The 20,988-nt window shown below is 42.1% G+C and overlaps 1 protein-coding gene across 1 annotated transcript; it reads right to left on the reverse strand.

Annotated features, from left to right (window-relative positions):
- Window positions 1–8,950: 8,950 nt before the first annotated feature.
- On the reverse strand, window positions 8,951–20,063 carry LOC306765657 (5-hydroxytryptamine receptor 3A-like; the record flags this gene model as incomplete). The annotated part of the gene is made up of 10 exons (XM_079253141.1): window positions 8,951–9,016; window positions 11,695–11,888; window positions 12,705–12,788; window positions 12,883–13,093; window positions 13,166–13,326; window positions 13,418–13,590; window positions 18,580–18,689; window positions 18,806–18,850; window positions 19,784–19,947; window positions 20,024–20,063. 10 exons carry the CDS (start codon window positions 20,061–20,063, stop codon window positions 8,951–8,953), a joined length of 1,248 nt encoding a protein of 415 aa, XP_079109267.1.
- Between the last annotated feature and the right edge of the window lie 925 nt (window positions 20,064–20,988).

Raw genomic sequence — 20,988 nt, forward strand, 5'->3', positions numbered from 1 at the left:
ATGACTTACATTAGAGTCACTGTAGGCCGTTTGGGTGCCTCTCAGCTTTTCCATATTTACTAACACTGTTGTTTTATTGCTAAAGAAAATTCTCACCATTAACCCTCGGGAGGAGAATCATTTTCTGCTACAGGATGTAGATATTTATGGAGAATTAGACCATAGTTTTCAAACTAACAATAGGTAAAATAGATCTAAAAAAATATTACAGGTATCATTTGTGTTCTTTTGTTGTAGAAAAAAAAATCATTATTATTAAAACAGCTAAAACCTCAATTTGTTGTAATATATTTCTTCTTTATCATATTTTTTAAAAGCCCTTGTAGAAGGTCCGAAGAGCCATTTGCAGCTTCCGAGCCGCAGGTTGCAGATCTGTCATTCCACAAGTCTTTACCATCAATAATTTCATTTATCAGAGGTTAATTAGAGTGGATTTATACACAATTAACTATTATTCAGAGTTTACAATTATTGATTAAATGTTATTTTACATTTATGTGAAGATGAGTGCAGTGTTGAGTTGTAAAGCTGACTCACATCCACCGAAAGGAACAAACCAGAGAAGAAAAGAAGAAAAGAAAGAAGACGATGCAGAAACTGACTCATAAAAAGCAGCTGAAAAAGATGCAGAAGTTGAGAAAAGCAAAAAAAAAAAAAAAAAAAAAAACCTTTAAGGTTATTAATTCTTCTTCAGGTGTTTTCAAATGTTTGTAAAGAACTTTACAGCGGTGCGTTAAAGCTATCAACCGCTATCAAAACGAGGAAGTGAACTCTGAACTCACCTCTGCCCCCTAGTGGATGAACTGAATGAACAAACATGGCAGCGTAAAAGACACATGGAAGTATGGTCAGGCTTTCCGGCTGTCCTCAGAACTTGAAATTCTGAGGACCACTTGGAGTCCACTCTTGTCTTTGTTAAAATTATTTAAAATATATTTTATGTCAGTTTAAAAAAAGAGAGTAGGTTTTGCAACAAGTAGGGGTGTACTTACACTTGAACACAGTGGTTCCCACCCTATTTTCCATGAGGACCATGAAAACCTGTGGGAAATGTGAACCCCACATACCTGGTCTTTACTGGATCAGCGTTCATCAGTTCAAGAGAAGGTAAAAAGGCCTGATTTTATCTGGTTAAATAAAGGTTAAATAAATAAAAATAAAATAAAATGATATGTCGAGCATCAGAAAGATGTTCTGAATGCACCATGTGTAACTGACCTCATAGTCGTAGCTGGTCAGGAAGCCTGTTTATGTTACTTTTTTCCTTTGTTTATTTTGTGCAGGTGGGCTCTTATGACATGTTCTTTATTACACGGTGGGCGGGTTGCATGTTCTGTTTGGGCTAGAAACTGTCAATCAGATCTGGCAACCCTGGTGTACACGGTCTTAACCTGTCTCCCTTCTAAATACCAATATTTTATACACTATTGGAAAGCTTAGATTCTACATATGTGATGATTATTACTATTCCACACTAAAACCATAGCTATAAAATCAATAAACACGAATTTTAAACCAGTTGCAAATGTGATTTATATGTTGGACTCCAAAGGACATGATGATGCAGCAAAAACACTCCCGTTACATCAGCAAAGATCCAGTAAAGGTTGTTTATTAAAACACTTGGTCTTTCATTCATAAAAAACATTTTAACCCTCATTTGCAAGAAGATATTGATAAAAAAAAAAAATCCACCTACATTTTCCAGATCAACCTGCTGAACTTACTAATTAAAATGTACTAGAAAAGTGTATTTTATTGTAATAACTAGTTTTTTTTTAATGAGATCAAGGTGCCGCCCTGACTGTCTGGTTGATGACATCACTGACCATCAGATCAGTAGTGCATGCAAAATTTATTTCCCATATTTGGTCATTTAGATTTTAATTCGATAGTCTACACTGATGCCGCTTCATAAAGTTTGTTTAGGACCAAAATATATATCTTAACCACAAATTTTTGTTCCAGTTATTCTACTTTGTTGCTTTAATAATAAATTATGTATTTAATTTTGTATAACAAGGTGTGCACAAACTTCTTAATAGTATGTGAACATTTACAAATCATTAATTATTAAAAATAATTGATTAAGCATGGATTAATTTCCCAATAAAGGTTTAATAAGAGGACAAAACTTCACCCAAACTCTCTATAATGTGCCTAGAACAATGGAAAATTTTAAAACCCACGATGTGCAATCATGGCAAAGTTCTAGTCCACAACGTGACGATAGACAGGACAAAAACAACAACGGTAAAAAAATACAAGATGAAGAACATGGTGTCAATGATTTTAGCTACTCGTCTGTAGCCTCCTGGCAATTTTTTGTCCTTCTTCTGACGTTCAGCTTCCTGTCGAAACATCGTAACTTTTTCCAGGATCTGTTTCAGCAGGATGTGCTCACCAGGCTTCTTCTCGGGTTTAACCTGCTCTTTGTCTTCATCTGCAGCAGCGTCAGGGTTGAAAAAAGGACAGAATGAGATCCAGAAACCTGTTTTTATATATATATATCTTTAGTGAAAAACCTAAAAAATCCCACTGTTTTCTGTCTGCTTTGAACTCAACAGTGGATGCAATAAAGTGAATAAAGAAGACCAAATAAATATGCATGTTTTATAATGAGCGGTGCTATCATTTTTATCATCCATCCAGCCTTCCATCCTTCCATCCTTTCATCCATCCATCCATCCATCCATCCATTCATTCATTCATCCATCCATCCATTCATTCATTCATTCATCCATCCATCCATTCATTCATTCATCCATCCATCCATCCATCCATTCATCCATCCATTCATTCATCCATCCATCCATCCATTCATCCATCCATCCATCCATCCATCCATTCATTCATCCATCCATCCATTCATTCATTCATCCATCCATCCATTCATCCATCCATCCATCCATCCATTCATTCATCCATCCATCCATTCATTCATTCATCCATCCATCCATTCATTCATTCATTCATCCATCCATCCATTCATTCATTCATCCATCCATCCATCCATCCATTCATCCATCCATTCATTCATCCATCCATCCATCCATTCATCCATCCATCCATCCATCCATTCATTCATCCATCCATCCATTCATTCATCCATCCATCCATCCATTCATCCATCCATCCATCCATCCATTCATTCATCCATCCATCCATTCATTCATTCATCCATCCATCCATTCATTCATTCATTCATCCATCCATCCATTCATTCATTCATCCATCCATCCATCCATCCATCCATCCATCCACCCAGCCAGCTATCCATCCTTCCTTCCTTCTACCCGGCCAGCCATCCATCCATCCATCCATCCATCCATCAACGGAGTTGGTCTTAAGTTCATGCTCCAGTCTTCCAACAAACTTTGGCAAACCAGATGTGTTTCTGGCACCTGTGAGGTACTTTGAACTACTTGTGATGGAGTTTTCCTCTCCCATTTATCAGGATGAGCCAAGCCAGCCATCAGAAAGGTCATTTGTGCCATTTTTATCTACAATTTTCTTCTTTTGGTCTTCTACTCACACTTCAGTGATGTCTATAAATTGCAGTAACATCGATCAGCTAGCAAAGTGATGACGATGTGTAAGCTCTTTGACGTAACAACTCTTTAGCCACCCAGAGGGCGAAATTCAAGATGTCATGGCAAAGAGTCAAGGCTTTATTGAAGCCATTGCACACAGCTGGATCCACACAGCTGCATCATGGTTCCAACATTCAGTTCTACTCTAATGAAATAAAGTACCTCACTGTCACTGGGGGGGTACCTTCAAAGGTACTACAGCTGTACCCTCAACCCTTAACATAACCTCAAAAGTAGCATAAATGGAGTTGTAATGGTTTGTCTTGGTACATCCTCCATGAAATGTTTCATCTGCAACAGAGTGGGGATTACTGTGGAGGGGGATGTCTGTGATTTTATGTGCAATGAACAACTGACACAGTCATTTCATATTTTAACAAGAAACTTTGTCCATGACAAGACGGCGGCCTTGTGCACACAATGAGGTCTTTGTTTCCAAACTCTTTGCTACTTTTCTAACCATCTCCATCAGCTGAATGGCAGAAGCAGCAGCTTTACGCTAATTTCCACATTAACCATCTCTTATGTGCAACCAATCCAAAATACTTCTTGGACATTATACAATCGCAATTTTTCTTTAAAGGGCAAGAATTATTGATTTGGGTATCAGTGAAAAAAAGCTATGAGGTTATGATATGGTATCAACAGGAAAAATTGTGATATCGCCCGTTCCATCTAAGATGGCACCTACATGCCCAAAATCAGCCTTTCTCAGCGAGATAATGCCAGATTCATAACTTATTTTATTTGTTAATATGTCAAAAATGACTGAAGTATTCTACAGATTGGTCCCTTTGTATTAGCGCTTAGATAGTGACAACCCTCTCTTGCAAAAAGAATATTAGGTGTTTATTTATCAAATGTGATTAATTATAATTAATCCACAACCATCCGGTGATTATTGATTTAAGTTTTAGTTGTTTGACAGTCCAAGTTTTCAGAAATGTGACTTGGTCAAATTCGTACCTTCCAGGTGAATTTCCACCGCCACATCGACAGAGCTTTGAGCCTCCTTCCCACAATCAGCATCGAGATCTATGATGAAGCTCACCAGCATGGTTTCCAGGATGCTCATCCACATCATTGTAAACACTCCAACAACATATCGAGCTGCAATGAAAAGTCAGCATTGATCTCATCAATGGGACGTAAAACAGGTCTGGGGTCTGTGAGGCTGCTCACCAATCATTGGCAGGTTTTCCTCAGTGGAAGGCAACATGTCCTGAAGAATCAGCAGTAAGACGGAGATGGAGAGAAGGATCGTCACTTTAAAGCCCAGCTTTTCACCTCTGGCCTCACTGATGAAGAAGGAGGCCATGTCCAGGAAGAGTAAAAAACACAGCGGTATGATTAAGTTGATCACGTAAAGAAACGGCTTCCTCTCCAGCGTGATCTGCAACGACAGTCGCATTAGACACCAGCAGACCTGGAGAGCAGGCAGAGAACTTGCCTTTGTCATTTTACCTACCATGTATGAAAGTTTGCTTTGAAAACTCCGGTCATTGCTCTGATTGAATATGTTGACCTTCATGTTTGTGAGTTTCCATTCTCCCTGGGTCTTTAGATACTTCACAGAAATCGACGTCAGTATCGTGTCATTGTAGGCTGCTGCCAATGTAATCATTCTCCCTACACAGATAATAAAACTTGCATTAAATCTGAAGCTTTCTTGGGTAATAAAGTTATATTCAAAGTAAAGTGTTGTTTACCGTCAGAGCTCATGGATGAAAACGTGATGCTGCAGTGTTGCACATCAAAAGGAAACATGGAGAGGTCGAGTTGGCAGGTGTAGGACAACTGCTGGCGTACCTGAGTAAACAGCGAGCCCTGAGCGTCCAAAGTTAGAAGAAGATCCTCCTGAATGCTCGCTGTGTCCGACACGCTGAAGGAACCAAAGAGCAGACAGGGGAAAGAAATACCTGGAGTCACTTTCAGTCAAAGCATCGGTGTGCGTGTTGATCTTAGTTTTTATAAGATGAATTGTTGTATTTTTTGGGTTAAATTTGTTAAAAACACTTCATGTTCTTGTAGTTTCTGTAATGTCTGGAAGAAATCGTAGGTTGTTCCAACTCTGTTGGTGTTTTTTAAAGCTGCACTATGAAACTTTAGCAGATTTCTTTAAGTTGCACACCCTGTATCATTGGCTAAATCAGCATTTGGTTTGCATCCTGTCTCTTCTCTGAGATCTCTCCAACTGGTGAAAGTCAATCAGTGTTAACTCTTGTCTTGGATCTTGCTCTGTCCCTTTCTCTTTTTTTCCACTTTCTTTGGGCAGTAATGTCCTCTTGGGATTATTTAAGGAATTAGCACAGAATTAGCACACGTTGAAAAATTACCAGTGAGTTGATATCCACTTGCTAGCAATGATGTTGTGCCATAAAGCGAAAAGGTGCTGCAAAGTTACGCATTGTCCAAGAAAAAAAAGTTGTGATGTGCAGTTTCTCAGCATCACAACAGTCCAGGACAAAAGTTTTAAGGTCAGAAAATTACATGGTGTGACTTCAACAAAGGTTACTACTATCAATCTTCATCCGGTCTCTTCTCTGAGATCTCTCAGCCAGTAAAAGTCTGTGATGTTGACTTTAATCTCTTGCCATGCACTTATTTCTTTCTTCCTCAAAATATCTCTTTGTGTTTCTATGACGAATCAGCCATGGTAAGCATAATAATTAAAAAAAAAACAGTGTGTTGATATCCAGTTACTAGCACATCATGTGGTGCCATAGAGCGAAATGCTGCTGGAAAGTAAGAAACTCTCGCAGGGAAATAAAAATGGTGTGATGTGAGGTCTCTTTGTATCAGGATACTCCAGGACAACAATGGCTCCAGAAATGTCAATAATGGGTGTGAGTCAAACAAGTCAAACATTCATGTTTTCAGATCAGAAAGTTACATCGTCCAACTTTAAAGGGGTTGTAAACTCTAAACTTGTTTTTAAATTGTTAACAAATAACTTCATTATTATGAAAACCAATTATGTTGCTACAACTGGCATTAAAAAAATTACAATTAAAAATATTTCTTAAAAAATCTAAAAAAGAGGAATGAAACACCACTTTCTGATTCAAACAGTGTTTAGTTTTCATTGTTCAAACCTGAGATAGGAGAGTCCTAAACAGTTGCTTCTAAGTCATAAAAACAAACTTCTACATCCATGATTTTGGATTTGTGTGGATTTTCAGCATCTAGCAATGCCTGCCAGCAAATCTTGTGAAATGTTCTTTACAAATTCTTCACAAATTTTAATGCTAAAATGTCAGTGCACCAGTTTAATACCTTTATGTTTCTCTAGTTTTGAAATGCATTTAGCATGTCACGATGTGACAAAATACATGCTGGATTCTGCCAAAACTGATCATTAAAAGTCCGAACATCTGATTTCCAGGTTACATCCATACATACAACAAAACAACTAAACATGAAAATGTTTAGAAACCACTGAAAAAGCTGCAGTATTTTTTTCCAGACCTGTAATGTCACCACAGAGCCAGAAATTTGAACCAACTGTGACTCAGTGGTCTCTTCGAATTTTCCCAACTTAGAAAAAACCCACAAACTGCAGTTTCACTGAATAGCACATACTCTTCTTGGATGGTTATATCTGGAATCCAGACCATTGATCTCGGAAGGGTCACGGCGTCAATTCCACAAAACTCTGAAGAATTCCATGTCAGGAATTCATTCGTCCAATACTGGGAAAAGAAACAGGCGAGTTATAAGAAGTTTAAATCACACAGGGAGATAGGAGCGATTAAACCTAAAGCCAAAGCCGGACTCTTACCATCTGAATCCAGATGTGATTCGAGACAGTTTGAAGCTTCTCATCCTGGCAAAAAAATAATAATAATAATTTACATAAGTTTTCATAATTAAAGCTATTTTACCAAAACGAATCAGAGAAAAAAATCCATCTGGTGGTATTCATTCATTCAGTTTTCCCAAAGTTTTTCTTTCTCTTTATTAGACATCTGCACTGCTCATCAGTGGTTCCCAAACTGGGGGTCAGGCCCCCCGGGGGGGGGGCCTTAAATTTGTAAAAGTAGTAATGATGAATGATGATTAATCAAAAAGAGAATCTTAAAGTACAAAAGAAAGACAAGAAAATATGATGCAGCATATCTGCTCCTACTTGACCAGGTAAATGTCAAGTAACAGTAATAATCAATGGTGGGTAATGAAGAGACCAAAGTCTTTAGCATGCATCAAAATATTATATTCTAATATTGTGAATTATGAAGCCAAACAAGTTCCAACAGCACTTTGGGACTTTTCATCCTGAATACAAAGAAAATCCTGCAGGTTACTTTATAGATAAACCATAAAATAACCTATGATATCTGGCAGAGTTGTTTTACTAAAGCAGCATCGTCTCATTAAAACTTGGCTCAGCTGAAGAAGCTGGAAGAGATTCCTGGTTTAAAACGTTTCACACTAAAGCAGAAGAATGGATCATAACACTGACACTGACATGGTTTTAACCACAATACGGTCACTAAACTTATGATGCATTTCTTTCTGTTTCTTTGGTTGATGTGACGGGACAGGGGGGGCTTTACATTGCTGTCGTTGATGAAAGGGGGGCCCTGCCGAAAACATTTGGGAACCAGTGAGCTAAATTATCTTGCACAGTTTTGTTTTAAATTATTCATTTCAACCACAGCTGGGCAACCTTTCACTAAATTATAAGGTAACAAACATAATTTCTTATTGCTTCATTGTTCATTCATGGTTCAGACACTTGTTGGGTTGTTTTGTTGTGTATCAACACTATAAACATAATATTTATAAGTTGTTGCATCTAGTTCACCGGACATGTAATGTTTTGCAGGAGTGTAAGTAGCCACATTCAATAAACTACAAACTGAACGTGTTTTATTGCACATTAGAAAGACAGATGAGAAGATCCACTAGAGGAGTTCAACTACGGAGACACTTACCACGTCTAAAATACCAAGCAGCACCATGTCCAGCTTCACGACTGTGCTGTCGCTCCAGTTTTTTACCGGCCGCATGATTCCCAGAACGTTGTTTGATACCGTCAGGTTCAGGTAGTTTAGCAAACCAGAATACGAGCAGTCTGACGTCTGACTGCAGGAAACACCTGCAGCGAAACAACACTTAAAGAATCTGCAACCTTTCTAAAACATCTCTAAAAAGTTGAGATTGTTTAGAAACTTACCAAAAACAGCAAGAAAAGCCAGAGTCCTGAGAGCTGCCATGGTTGTTTGGCTTCAGCTCTAGCTGGGTCATCCCTTTTAAACCATAGAACTGTTTGCACAATCCCAACAACACAAAAGTGCAAATGAGAAATCAATTGATCTCTTGAATTAAAGATGTGCAAAGACGATGCTCTTTGTTCATGTGTTCAGCTGGTAAATGCTAACAACACCTGTCACCTGCACATCTCTATTGTTGAGCTGCAGCTGCGGCACAAAAGTCAACACGTCAGTGAGACAGAAGGTGGACGTGGAAAAACCACAGCAATCATTGAATATATGCTGATATTTGGCATTTAAATTAAATAAGCTGTGGTCTTGTGATGAATGTTTTTAACCCCGGCTTCAATAATCAGAGCTGCAATACGTAGGAGGTATCTGTGCTGTCAGAGGCTTCTGTTTCAAGGTCCTTATTACGATCAATACTGTACAAAAGGATGAATTATGAAGAGAAACAGTGATGAATATGGAGAAAAAAAGACAGCAGCATGCTATATGTTATTTAACTAGGGATGGGCATATAGATACTCTGGAGTCCATATGTTGATATGAGTCTCAAAATTTCAGCTTCCATGCTTTTTTTTTATGAACACTATACCACTACTGGTACAAAACATGTTTTGTTTTGTTTTTTTAACTTCCTGGAGTATTAGGAAATAAAATAACACATGAATTCCAGAAACTGTGAATTCCTTTTGTGTCACATGATCATGGCAGCCTATCAGATGTCAGGATGTTATGACAAAGCAGTTAGAGATGAGGTTTTGTTTTAATCATTTACTGATTTAATGCAGGCTATTGAACTTTCTGTGATATTTTATTTGTAATATTACTATTTTTCAGTTTAATAAATGTAAATAATGCATTATTCTATAGTTTATTTATTTTATCATTCTAAAATTATTCATTTTATCTCTTTTCTACTGTTTGAAAAGCCTTTCTTCCAAGGAAGAAAAGAAACACAAGGGCTATTTAATATTGGGATTTTCCTTTAAGTGGCAAGAAGTATATCGATATCAGTATCGATGAAAAAGTACCAGAAATTAAAGGCTCTTTGAAGTGAGCCGGCTCTTTTGGCTCGGCTCGCTATTCAGCTCCCAAGTGGCGCCTCAATTTTTGTAAATTAAGTTATTTATTACCAGTATCAACAATGATGTAGAATTGATGTAGAATTATGCACATACACTAACTATATCAATTGTTTGTTATTGTACGGTTCTATTTATATACTGCTGCTAAAATGTTAGAAAAAAATAAAAACATATTATTTGCAATTAACAATTTCACACATTTAATTTACAGTGCATAAAATATTTAACCGTTTAAATTTACAGTGAACATATGTAACTATTTCCAGTGAACAAATAAACTTAACAAAAATCACACACCAAATATTGCTTTAAGGACTGCAGATGGAAATTAGCAGAATGCCACATCTGGTGAAGTTGTCTTTTTTTATTTTTAATTATCAAAGTAACAGTTCAGGATCCATCAAATAAAAAAATAGATTTTCAAAATGCATCTGAAGCCACTGGATCTCCCACACATGAAGATGTCTTTATAGTAAGAAGAACTTTGGCCATGAATGGCCACCGTACATTAACAACTGTATTTGGCATTTGAACTAATTCCTAACTTCACCACTAGATGTCAGTATTTCTTACACACTGTACCTTCAAGTTGAATTGAAAAAAAGAATAAAGATAACACAAAATATTATAATTGTATATTTTTCATGATTTTTGTTGTTTTGTTTTGTTTTTTAGTGGTTAAATATTTAACTTTGCTTTTGCCCATCCAGTGTCTATTACTATTTATGCTAATAAGAAGTTGCTATACGAGCTAATCCATATTTCCTTTCTCAACAAGAAAAGTGACAAAAATGTAGCCAAATAACAGTATATATAATTGTTCCAAAGATTTATTCTGACTCATGAAACATAGTAACAGTACTTACAACCATTTGCATGTTAAAATCTATATAAACAACTTCTGTGCTATCATTACTGATTGTTAATAGCAAAGTGAAAAATAATTTGTATATTTAAACAGTAGGTCAAGTTCATATTAGACTAAAATATTAAAGAAGATTAAAATGTATGTGGTTGTCTATATTAAAAAGTGATAATGACTAGTAGATTGATCCAGTAATAATGCTGATACTAATGTTGGCATAAATGTCAATACTCGTCATCAAGCCAAGGCTTGAAAACTATCATGAATATGTTTGGTCAGTGGCCTTTCTGTGTGGAGTTTGCATGTTCTCCTCGTGTATGCGTGGGTTCTCTCCGGGTACTCCGGCTTCCTCCCACCGTCCAAAGACATGCATGATAGGTTAATTGGCCACTCTAAATTGCCCCTAGGAGTGAGTGTGAGCGTGAGTGGTTGTTCGTCTCTCTGTGTGGCCCTGCGATGGACTGGCGAGCTGTCCAGGGTGTACCCTGCCTGTCGCCCAAAGCCAGCTGGGATAGGCTCCAGCTTCCCCGCGACCCTGAATTGGATTAAGCGGTTTAGAAAATGGATGGATGGATGGATGGGTTCAGAAAATTAATGAATGAATGAATAACTACATGTCCAAAATTAGTCTCTCATACCAAGATAATGCCAAATTTGGTAAGAGTAATAACTTTATTGTGCATGTGGAAAAATGCTTTTGCATTAAATTCACATGTTAATCTATTTGCATTAACACTTAATGCCCATATCTTGCAGAATTGTGCACCTCTAATATGCAGGAGACATTTCAGATATTATGACAAACATAATTAAACTCCATGTATAAAGAAAAAGAACAAGATTATATGTGAAGACTGGTTTTAAATCCAGCTGATAAACAATGACACCACAAACATTACGACAGTTATAAAATAACAGGCAAAGAACACATGGTCAATGATTTTAGCCAGTTTTCTGTAGCATCCAGGCTCTGTCTCCTTCTTCTTCTGACTTCCAACTTCCTGTCGAGCTGCTTTCACTTCTTCAAGGATACGCTTCAGAAGGTCGCAGTCACTAGGTTGAGCTGGTTGAAAGCATATTGTCTCTGGTTTAAACTCGCCATTTTCCTCAGGCACAGGAGGCTCTGGGGGGAAATGAAGAAGAAAATGATCCAGTGTGAGATCCAACAACATCTTATGGTGAAATTCAAGAAAATCCAGCTTTGCTCCAGTGGGAGCAGTGATGGATCTAAACTTTCATACATGGATGGCCAGACTTTAACTGGGGGGTAGTATTGTATACATTCTTAGTGTAGATGGGTAAACTAAGAAGGAAATGATGTGTTCTTCTAACACACAAGTCTGTGAAACCACTTTAAAGTATTTAAATAAATTTGACTTGTAAGATTAAACTGGTGCAGTGATGCTAGTGATCTGTGCAGGACTACAAAGATGTTTCTGTCCATTTCAACTAACTTGTCAATCTCAGATGTTTGACAGATCACTCATAGAGCAGGACAGAAAAGCCTTTCCAGACCTGCGTGGATAACCAGTGTCACCACAGGTGGCAACTGGGCTGTCCAGCCAGTGCCACTATGGTCACCCCTCTAGCCCCGCCCCTTTTTGGGAGTCTTGAACTAAGAAATTTGGTTCAGTACAGAGAAAGTCATGCATGCACAAATAAATAAATAAATACATAAATGAGAAGGTTAAAATGCAGTTTAATGGAACTTTTAAGCTCCTTTTTACTTTCGATTGATCTTACTTGTATTTAGAAATCAATTATTAATAAAAAAAAAAAAAATTATTAAAGTGATAAAAACTTAATTCATTCCAATATCTTTACATTAATACATTTATGTTTTTCCCATAAAAGACAAAAAAGATACCTTTATTGCAATTGTCCTCCAGCTGAAATTCTAGTTGGGTATCTACTGAGCTTGGAGCCTTTTTACAACAACCGTCAAGAGCTCTTAAGAAGCTTATCAGCATGGCTTCCAGGACACTCAGCCACACCAAGGTGAAGACTGCAAGGCAGTACTCGGCTGCAGAAAAGGTACAGAGACATTGCTAGTCAGTGAATCTACTACGTTAACGTTCAGCTTTACAATAGTAAAAATTTGAATCGTGACTGCTTACCAATAATTGGCAGGTTTTCTTCAGTGGAGGGCAAAATGTCCTTAAGAATCAGCAGTAAGACAGAGATGGACAAGAGAATTGTCACTTTGAAGCCCAGTTTTTCACCTCCGTCCTCGTGGATGAAGAAGGAAGCCAAATCCAGGACCAGTAAGTAGAAGAGCGGCACAATCAAAATGATGACATAAAGCATGGGCTTCCTTTCCAGTGTGACCTGCAATGAGTCAGAGTAGAAACCAGCAGACTTGGAAAACAGACAGAACTTTTCTCAATAACAAGTACCTACAGTGAACACGAGTTTGCTCCAACATCTCCTGTCATTGACAATTTCCTCAACAAAAGTTTCCATTTTCACCAGTCTCCACTCTCCTTGAGTGATCATGAACCACTCAGAGATTCTTGTGAGGGTTGTGCCATTCTTGACTGGTCCTAGTTTGATGGATCCCACTAGTTAATAAAAAGTTGACAAGTGTTAGATAAGGGTATATTACATGATAAAAACACGAGGACAGGCTTGTTTTAGCCAGCTGTTATTTACCGTCAGAGCTCATGGATCTAAAGGTGATGTTGCATTGTTGCGTATCAAAGGGGAATAAGGTGAGGTTGAGTTGGCAGGTATAGGTCAGGCGCTGGCGTACAGTTGATCGTGACGTGCCATTTGATTCCAAGAGGACCACTGGATCCTTCTTAACACTCCCACTGTCAGAGCAACTGAGAGGAACAGAGTAGTGACATGAAGGACATCTAAGCTGGATAATATTTCATTAAAGGCATGAAGGGAAACAAGCAGAAAACCCAAAAACTACATCTCAGACTCTCCAGGCCACGAGCAACAAGACTGAACAATTATGTGCGACATGAAATGGGTCATCCTGCAGACATCTCCATCATGTAAGACTTGAAAACTGCCAGAATCTTCAGAAATAAGATGGATTGAGGCTGTGAGTACCGCTACAGGTCCTTATCACTGATCTGCCGCACTGGTGCGCCTCCAGGCACAATGCTGTTGCCCCCCTTTTTACCCTCCACAGCAGTGTTTCACAACCTATTTTCCTTGAATACCCTCTTCGTGCAAATACTGTTTTTGTTGTTTGTGTTAATGTGTTAAAAAAAATGAAGGTGCTCCTTTTTACTGATTTATATCTGCAATGACAGTTTTAATGTTGTCAACCCTGGTAAAGATTTCCAATTTAATTGATAAATGTTGGCTATATACCCCCTGAAATGATTTCACAGGCCCTAGTTTGACAACTGCTGCTTTAGACAGTCTAGACCAAAGTGGAGATGTTTGGTCAAAATACACACACACACGCACACACACACACACACACACACGCACACACACACACGCACACACACACAAAAAAAACAAAAAAAACAAAACAAAAAACAACCAAGCACATCAGGACAAAATCCCCATGGCAACTATTAAGCACGGTGGTGGGAAGATGATGATGTGGGCTTTGTTTTGCAGTTATTGAGTGGTCATGATCTCTGTAAATCAAAATATTTTTTAATCAAATGTGAGGCAAGTTGGGGCCGTGCAACAGAAAAAAAAGATTTTTCCTTTCCAAAAAGCCATAAAAAGGCAACATCTGTTATGATGTGGTACTGTTATGATGTGGTGGTTTGCTTTTTCCTTGGTTCTGGGTTCCTGTTTTATTTTGGTAGTATTTCCTGTTTGGTTCCCTTGTTTGTTTGTTTAGCTTTATTGATTTCCTGGTCATTGAGTTCACCTGCGTTCACTTAGTTAATTTGCTTCACCTGTTTCTTGTTTGGTTTTTCTGTGTATTTATACCCCTCGGTTTCAGTTGTGTTTGTGGGTTCATTGTCATTCTGTTAGTTGTCATTTTGTTGCTCTGCCCTGGGAATAAACCTGAGTTCTGTAGACTGGCGCCCCGACTCCTGCATTTGGGTCCACCTCCCTCCAGCCACTGTAACAGAATGAACCCACCAAACGAGGACCCAGCGGAGATGATCACTCTCTTTGAATTTCTTCGTCGGGAGGCAGCCAAACACCTCCCGACCTACGAGCCTCTGGACCCAGACCCTCTCTGGACCTCGCGACGAAAGAGACACTCCAGGCGCCGTAAGCAAAAACCCCCAGTGAGCATGACGAGTGACGAACTGGTGGGAATGCTGCTGGGGCTGGACGAAGAACCGGAACCAGTCGACACTGAGGTCCAGTCGCGGTTCTGGGGAACCAGATTGGCTATCAAGCCACCAGCTCCACGGTCCACGTATCCAGTATCCCCGCCTGGTCCACGGTCTACGCCGCCCGCGTCCCAGCCCAGACCCACGTCTCCGGCGCTGCGGGCTCCCACGCCGGCGCCCGGAACCCGTCCGGCGCTGCAGGCTCCCACGCCAGCGCCCGGGTCCACGTCTCCGGCGCTGCAGGCTCCCACGCCAGCGCCCAGGTCCACGTCTCCGGCGCTGCAGGCTCCCACGCCGGCGCCCAGGTCCACGTCTCCGGCGCTGCAGGCTCCCACGCCGGCGCCCAGAGCCCGTCCGGCGCTGCAGGCTCCCACGCCGGCGCCCAGAGCCCGTCCGGCGCTGCAGGCTCCCACGCCGGCGCCCAGAGCCCGTCCGGCGCTGCAGGCTCCCACGCCGGCGCCCAGAGCCCGTCCGGCGCTGCAGGCTCCCACGCCGGCGCCCAGAGCCCGTCCGGCGCTGCAGGCTCCCACGCCGGCGCCCAGAGCCCGTCCGGCGCTGCAGGCTCCCACGCCGGCGCCCAGAGCCCGTCCGGCGCTGCAGGCTCCAACGCCGGCGCCCAGAGCCCGTCCGGCGCTGCAGGCTCCAACGCCAGCGCCCAGAGCTCGTCCACCTTCCTTGCTCCATGTTCCCGAGGGGGTCCCAGGACGGGACGCTCCTCCCCTGCTCCATGTTCCCGAGGGGGTCCCGGGTCGGGACGCTCCTCCCTTGCTCCATGTTCCCGAGGGGGTCCCGGGTCGGGACGCTCCTCCCTTGCTCCATGTTCCCGAGGGGGTCCCGGGTCGGGACGCTCCTCCCTTGCTCCATGTTCCCGAGGGGGTCCCAGGACGGGACGCTCCTCCCTTGCTCCATGTTCCCGAGGGGGTCCCAGGACGGGACGCTCCTCCCTTGCTCCATGTTCCCGAGGGGGTCCCAGGACGGGACGCTCCCCCTCTGTCCCGAGTTCCCGAGGGGGTCCCAGGTTGGGACGCTCCCCCTCTGTCCCGAGTTCCCGAGGGGGTCCCAGGTTGGGACGCTCCCCCTCTGTCCCGAGTTCCCGAGGGGGTCCCAGGTTGGGACGCTCCTCCTCTGTCCCGAGTTCCCGAGGGGGTCCCAGGTTGGGACGCTCCTCCTCTGTCCCGAGTTCCCGAGGGGGTCCCAGGTTGGGACGCTCCTCCACCGGCCCCAGCGCCAGCCCCGGTGTCCGAGGAGGAGGTCGCTCCTTCTCCTCCGTCTCCAGTGTCCGGCGAGGAGGTCGCTCCTTCTCCTCCGTCTCCAGTGTCCGGCGAGGAGGTCGCTCCTTCTCCTCCGTCTCCAGTGTCCGGCGAGGAGGTCGCTCCTTCTCCTCCGTCTCCAGTGTCCGGCGAGGAGGTCGCTCCTTCTCCTCCGTCTCCAGTGTCCGGCGAGGAGGTCGCTCCTTCTCCTCCGTCTCCAGTGTCCGGCGAGGAGGTCGCTCCTTCTCCTCCGTCTCCAGTGTCCGGCGAGGAGGTCGCTCCTTCTCCTCCGTCTCCAGTGTCCGGCGAGGAGGTCGCTCCTTCTCCCCAGTGTCCGGCGAGGAGGTCGCTCCTTCTCCCCAGTGTCCGGCGAGGAGGTCGCTCCTTCTCCCCAGTGTCCGGCGAGGAGGTCGCTCCTTCTCCCCAGTGTCCGGCGAGGAGGTCGCTCCTTCTCCCCAGTGTCCGGCGAGGAGGTCGCTCCTTCTCCCCAGTGTCCGGCGAGGAGGTCGCTCCTTCTCCCCCGTCTCCAGTGTGCGGCGAGGAGGTCGCTCCTTCTCCCCCGTCTCCAGTGTGCGGCGAGGAGGTCGCTCCTTCTCCCCCGTCTCCAGTGTGCGGCGAGGAGGTCGCTCCTTCTCCCCCGTCTCCAGTGTGCGGCGAGGAGGTCGCTCCTTCTCCCCCGTCTCCAGTGTGCGGCGAGGAGGTCGCTCCTTCTCCCCCGTCTCCAGTGTGCGGCGAGGAGGTCGCTCCTTCTCCCCCGTCTCCAGTGTGCGGCGAGGAGGTCGCTCCTTCTCCCCCGTCTCCAGTGTCCAACGTGGGGGATCCAGAGCCGGGCCTGCCTTCGTCGTCTCGGCCTCCCGGCCGCCCTCCAGAGCTAGGCCCTTTGGACTCTTTCCCCGGCCCTGTGCCCCTGGACTTTGTTTTTTCCCCTGGTCCCTCCTCCGGGCCCCCTCCTCCCGCCCGTCTCGGGACTCTGGACGTTTTTGGGGCCATCCGGTGGCTGGCCCTTGAGGGGGGGGTACTGTTATGATGTGGTACTGTTATGATGTGGTGGTTTGCTTTTTCCTTGGTTCTGGGTTCCTGTTTTATTTTGGTAGTATTTCCTGTTTGGTTCCCTTGTTTGTTTGTTTAGCTTTATTGATTTCCTGGTCATTGAGTTCACCTGCGTTCACTTAGTTAATTTGCTTCACCTGTTTCTTGTTTGGTTTTTCTGTGTATTTATACCCCTCGGTTTCAGTTGTGTTTGTGGGTTCATTGTCATTCTGTTAGTTGTCATTTTGTTGCTCTGCCCTGGGAATAAACCTGAGTTCTGTAGACTGGTGCCCCGACTCCTGCATTTGGGTCCACCTCCCTCCAGCCACTGTAACAACATCTCCATAAAGTGTTATGAAACAGATAAACTGGACAATGCATTGTCACCAGGGTATTGATCTGGGTTTGTCATTTGGTAGAAGTAGATGTTCTAACCAGAAACACATCTGGAAGAGGATTAACAACTGCGGTGGACATCCAGAGGAGGAATATGGAATAACACGATGAGATGCTGGTCAGTTATGTACATTTTCTGTGGACCAGTCCAGACTGGAAACAGCTGGTGAGTTCATGAAATGCAATGAACTGGTGTGTTGTGCACTTTCTTGATTCACAATGTTTGTGTTTAGCACACTTAAGGTGCATTTATGTTCAACACAGAAGACTGATACACAGACAGACGGAGAGTTTCATCCGTCATCTGTATCGGTTACACGTGTAATTTATTAAAGCGCTGAGCTAACCATCACTTGAAGAAGAAAACGAAGCAGTGCCACTGAAAGTCACAGGGCAGTGTTGAGTTGTACAGCTTACACACAAGTAACAAAAGGAATGAACAATAGAAAAAGACAAGGGACAGGAAGAAGATGATGCAGAAACTGCCAAATAAAAAGCGCCCAGTTAAGAACAGCACAATACTTTGTGGTTGTCTTATATTTCTTCTTCTTCTAGTGTTTTTAAATGGTTTTATACAACTTTACAGGAGTGCTTTACTGCTAACAACTGCTATTAGAGTGCAAAAGTGAACTCTGAACTCAGCACTGCCCCCTAGTGGATGAACTGACTTAACAACTGAAACGGACGTCACCATGAAAATGTGTTAACAGTTTAACAGTAAATGTAATCATCACACTGCTAACACTGCTAATGACACTTTGTCCACCTTATTACTTCCTGCCTTTTTAGGTAACATAGAAAGAAACAGTTTTATAACTGATAGCGTGGATTCTGCAGCACCAGAAGTAAATAAAATCAGTTGCATACATACTCTTCTTCAATGATTACATCTGGGAGCCAGACCATCGATGTGGGAATGGTCACACTGTCTATCCCACAGAAGTCCGAAGGATTCCAGGTCAGGAACTCATTGGTCCAGTGCTGAGCAGAGGAAAAGGACGTGCAGATGTCCAGTTAAATATGCTGCAGAGGTTCATGCATAACGCAACGGAAGCTTAACATGATTATATTTTAGCAGTGAGCATTGAGAGTCCTACCGTTTCCGTCCAGGTGTGACTTGTGACAGTTTGAAACTTTTCATTCTATAGGTAATAAAAAGCAAAGTGATTAAATATGTCCTTTTAAACATGAATTTACTGAACATCAAGATACTGTTTATATTGAACCCACTTCTGCAGCACCACTTCTGTTACATGTATTTTTCTCCTATATCCATGTACAGTGATGCCTTTCCTTATTTGTAATATTTGGCTTTTTATTTGGTTTTGTTTTTTTTATCTATTCAATAAAAATATGCAAATATACAATCCTCACCCATTTATATACTAGAAAACAGCCTTTAAGTTGGTGTCCACTGCTGTGGAAATGAAGCATTAAAATGAATTAAAAATGTAAAAGAAAGCCATTCAGACTTAAAGCTGCATCTGAGTGAAAATGTCTTGATCAACCCATCATATACTGCCAGGACAACAACAAATAGATACAGATATTTATCTAAATATTCAAATAGAAGTGGAAATGTTTGAGGAAAACCAGGTTGAAAGTGTGGGAGGGGATATCTGGTCTGAGCAGCTTTATCTTCAGCACTTTTCTCCTTTCAGTGGTCTTCAGGAAGAGTTCTCCAGGATCCTTGAAGGACTTTATAAAACTCTTCTTTGGCTGTTTCTGCCTTTTGTTTTCTTCTCTGTCCAGACGAACTGTACGATCCACCCCTCCATCAGACTCGTTTCTACTGATCTTCAGTCCAGTTCTTGTGTCACGTGACCTCAGTCTTTTCTTCTTGACAGCCATGTTTCCATGGAGACCATTTCAGATGAACTTGGGGAACAGCAGATGGATAAATAGAAGCAACTCTCAGGTCCTTCTTCAGGTCTTTGCATTAAAGAACTGAAGGTGGATCGACAGCTTAGCAAGGAGCTCCCACCTGAACACTTTCACATCCATAATACCAGAGATGGTCTGAATCCCTCTGAGAAGTCTCAACCATCTTCACAAATGACCAGAGAGAAACTTACCACATCCAAAATGCCGTACACAAACATGTCCATCTGGATTAAAGTGGCCTGGGTCCAGTTCTTTACTGGTCGCATGATTTCTAAAACCTTATTTGAGGCTGTCAGGTTTAGGTAAGCCAGCAGACCGTGGTAAGAGCAGTCTGACGTCTGACAGCTGCAAACACCTGCAGAGGAGAGTTCAGTCTTTAACTTCCTGCATCGTATTATACGTAAGCATCATAGATTCATGTGATAACTCACCAGATAAAGCCAGAAAAACAAGAGTCCTCAGAGCTGCCATGGCTGTTAGCCTTCAGCTCAACCTGAGGAATCCCTTTTAAACCATGGAGCTGCTCGCATAAACAAAGCCACAATGGAAAAGTGCAAATGAGACAGAGATTGATCTTCATAATCGCTCTGTCAGAGTTTAAAGCAGCTGCTCTTTGTTCCTGACTTCTGTTACCAAATGACACTCCACAAATCATCCAAACGTTTCTATTGCCGACATGCAGCTGCAGCGAAAAAGTCAACATGTCAGTGTAACAGATGGGAGCAGCGAGGTTTTCTGTGTTCTGTGTTTACATCACCTGTTCTCCACAAAAAGCAGGACAACATGCTTGGATATGCACATTACACCGTTTATTTGTTAGATGGAAACATTTTTGGAAGTGAGTTTGAGGGACGAAAGAAAAGGATTTTGTAGAATTACCCCCAAAAAACATTCACAAAAAATCCAAACTTTTTTGGTTTTAGGTTCTTTTCTGGAGGAACAAGCTCATGTTCCAGCAACATTAAAGCTTTTTGGTACCTGCATTAATATAATATTTCACAAAACAATATCAAAATCTGTAATATTTTAACAAAAATTGCAGTTTGCAGGTGTTTTTATTGAATAGTGTTTGCGGTAATTCAGGTAAAATCTGATCCCGTGAGACTCCATGGTGAGGAGGATGGAGGTACAAAACATTTTGCATCCTGGAGCAGATATTTTATAAAGTTGTGGCGAAGCCCTTCTCCCTCATTTCTCTTTCTAAATCCTTGTCAAACTCTGCACTTTGCTGTTGTTTGCTATCGAGAACAGTGGTTATATTTTTCTATTTAGTCATTTAAAAAATAGTTTAATGCCCTCTTCTATCTGCATTTACCCACCATCGTTACTTAAAATGATGTCAGGTCTAGTAACGCGTTTCCATCACCCCTGAAACGGCACAAAACCTAAATATTAC

This window comes from Telmatherina bonti, assembly GCF_933228915.1.
Source record: "Telmatherina bonti genome assembly, chromosome: 14".
Lineage (NCBI taxonomy): Eukaryota > Metazoa > Chordata > Actinopteri > Atheriniformes > Telmatherinidae > Telmatherina > Telmatherina bonti.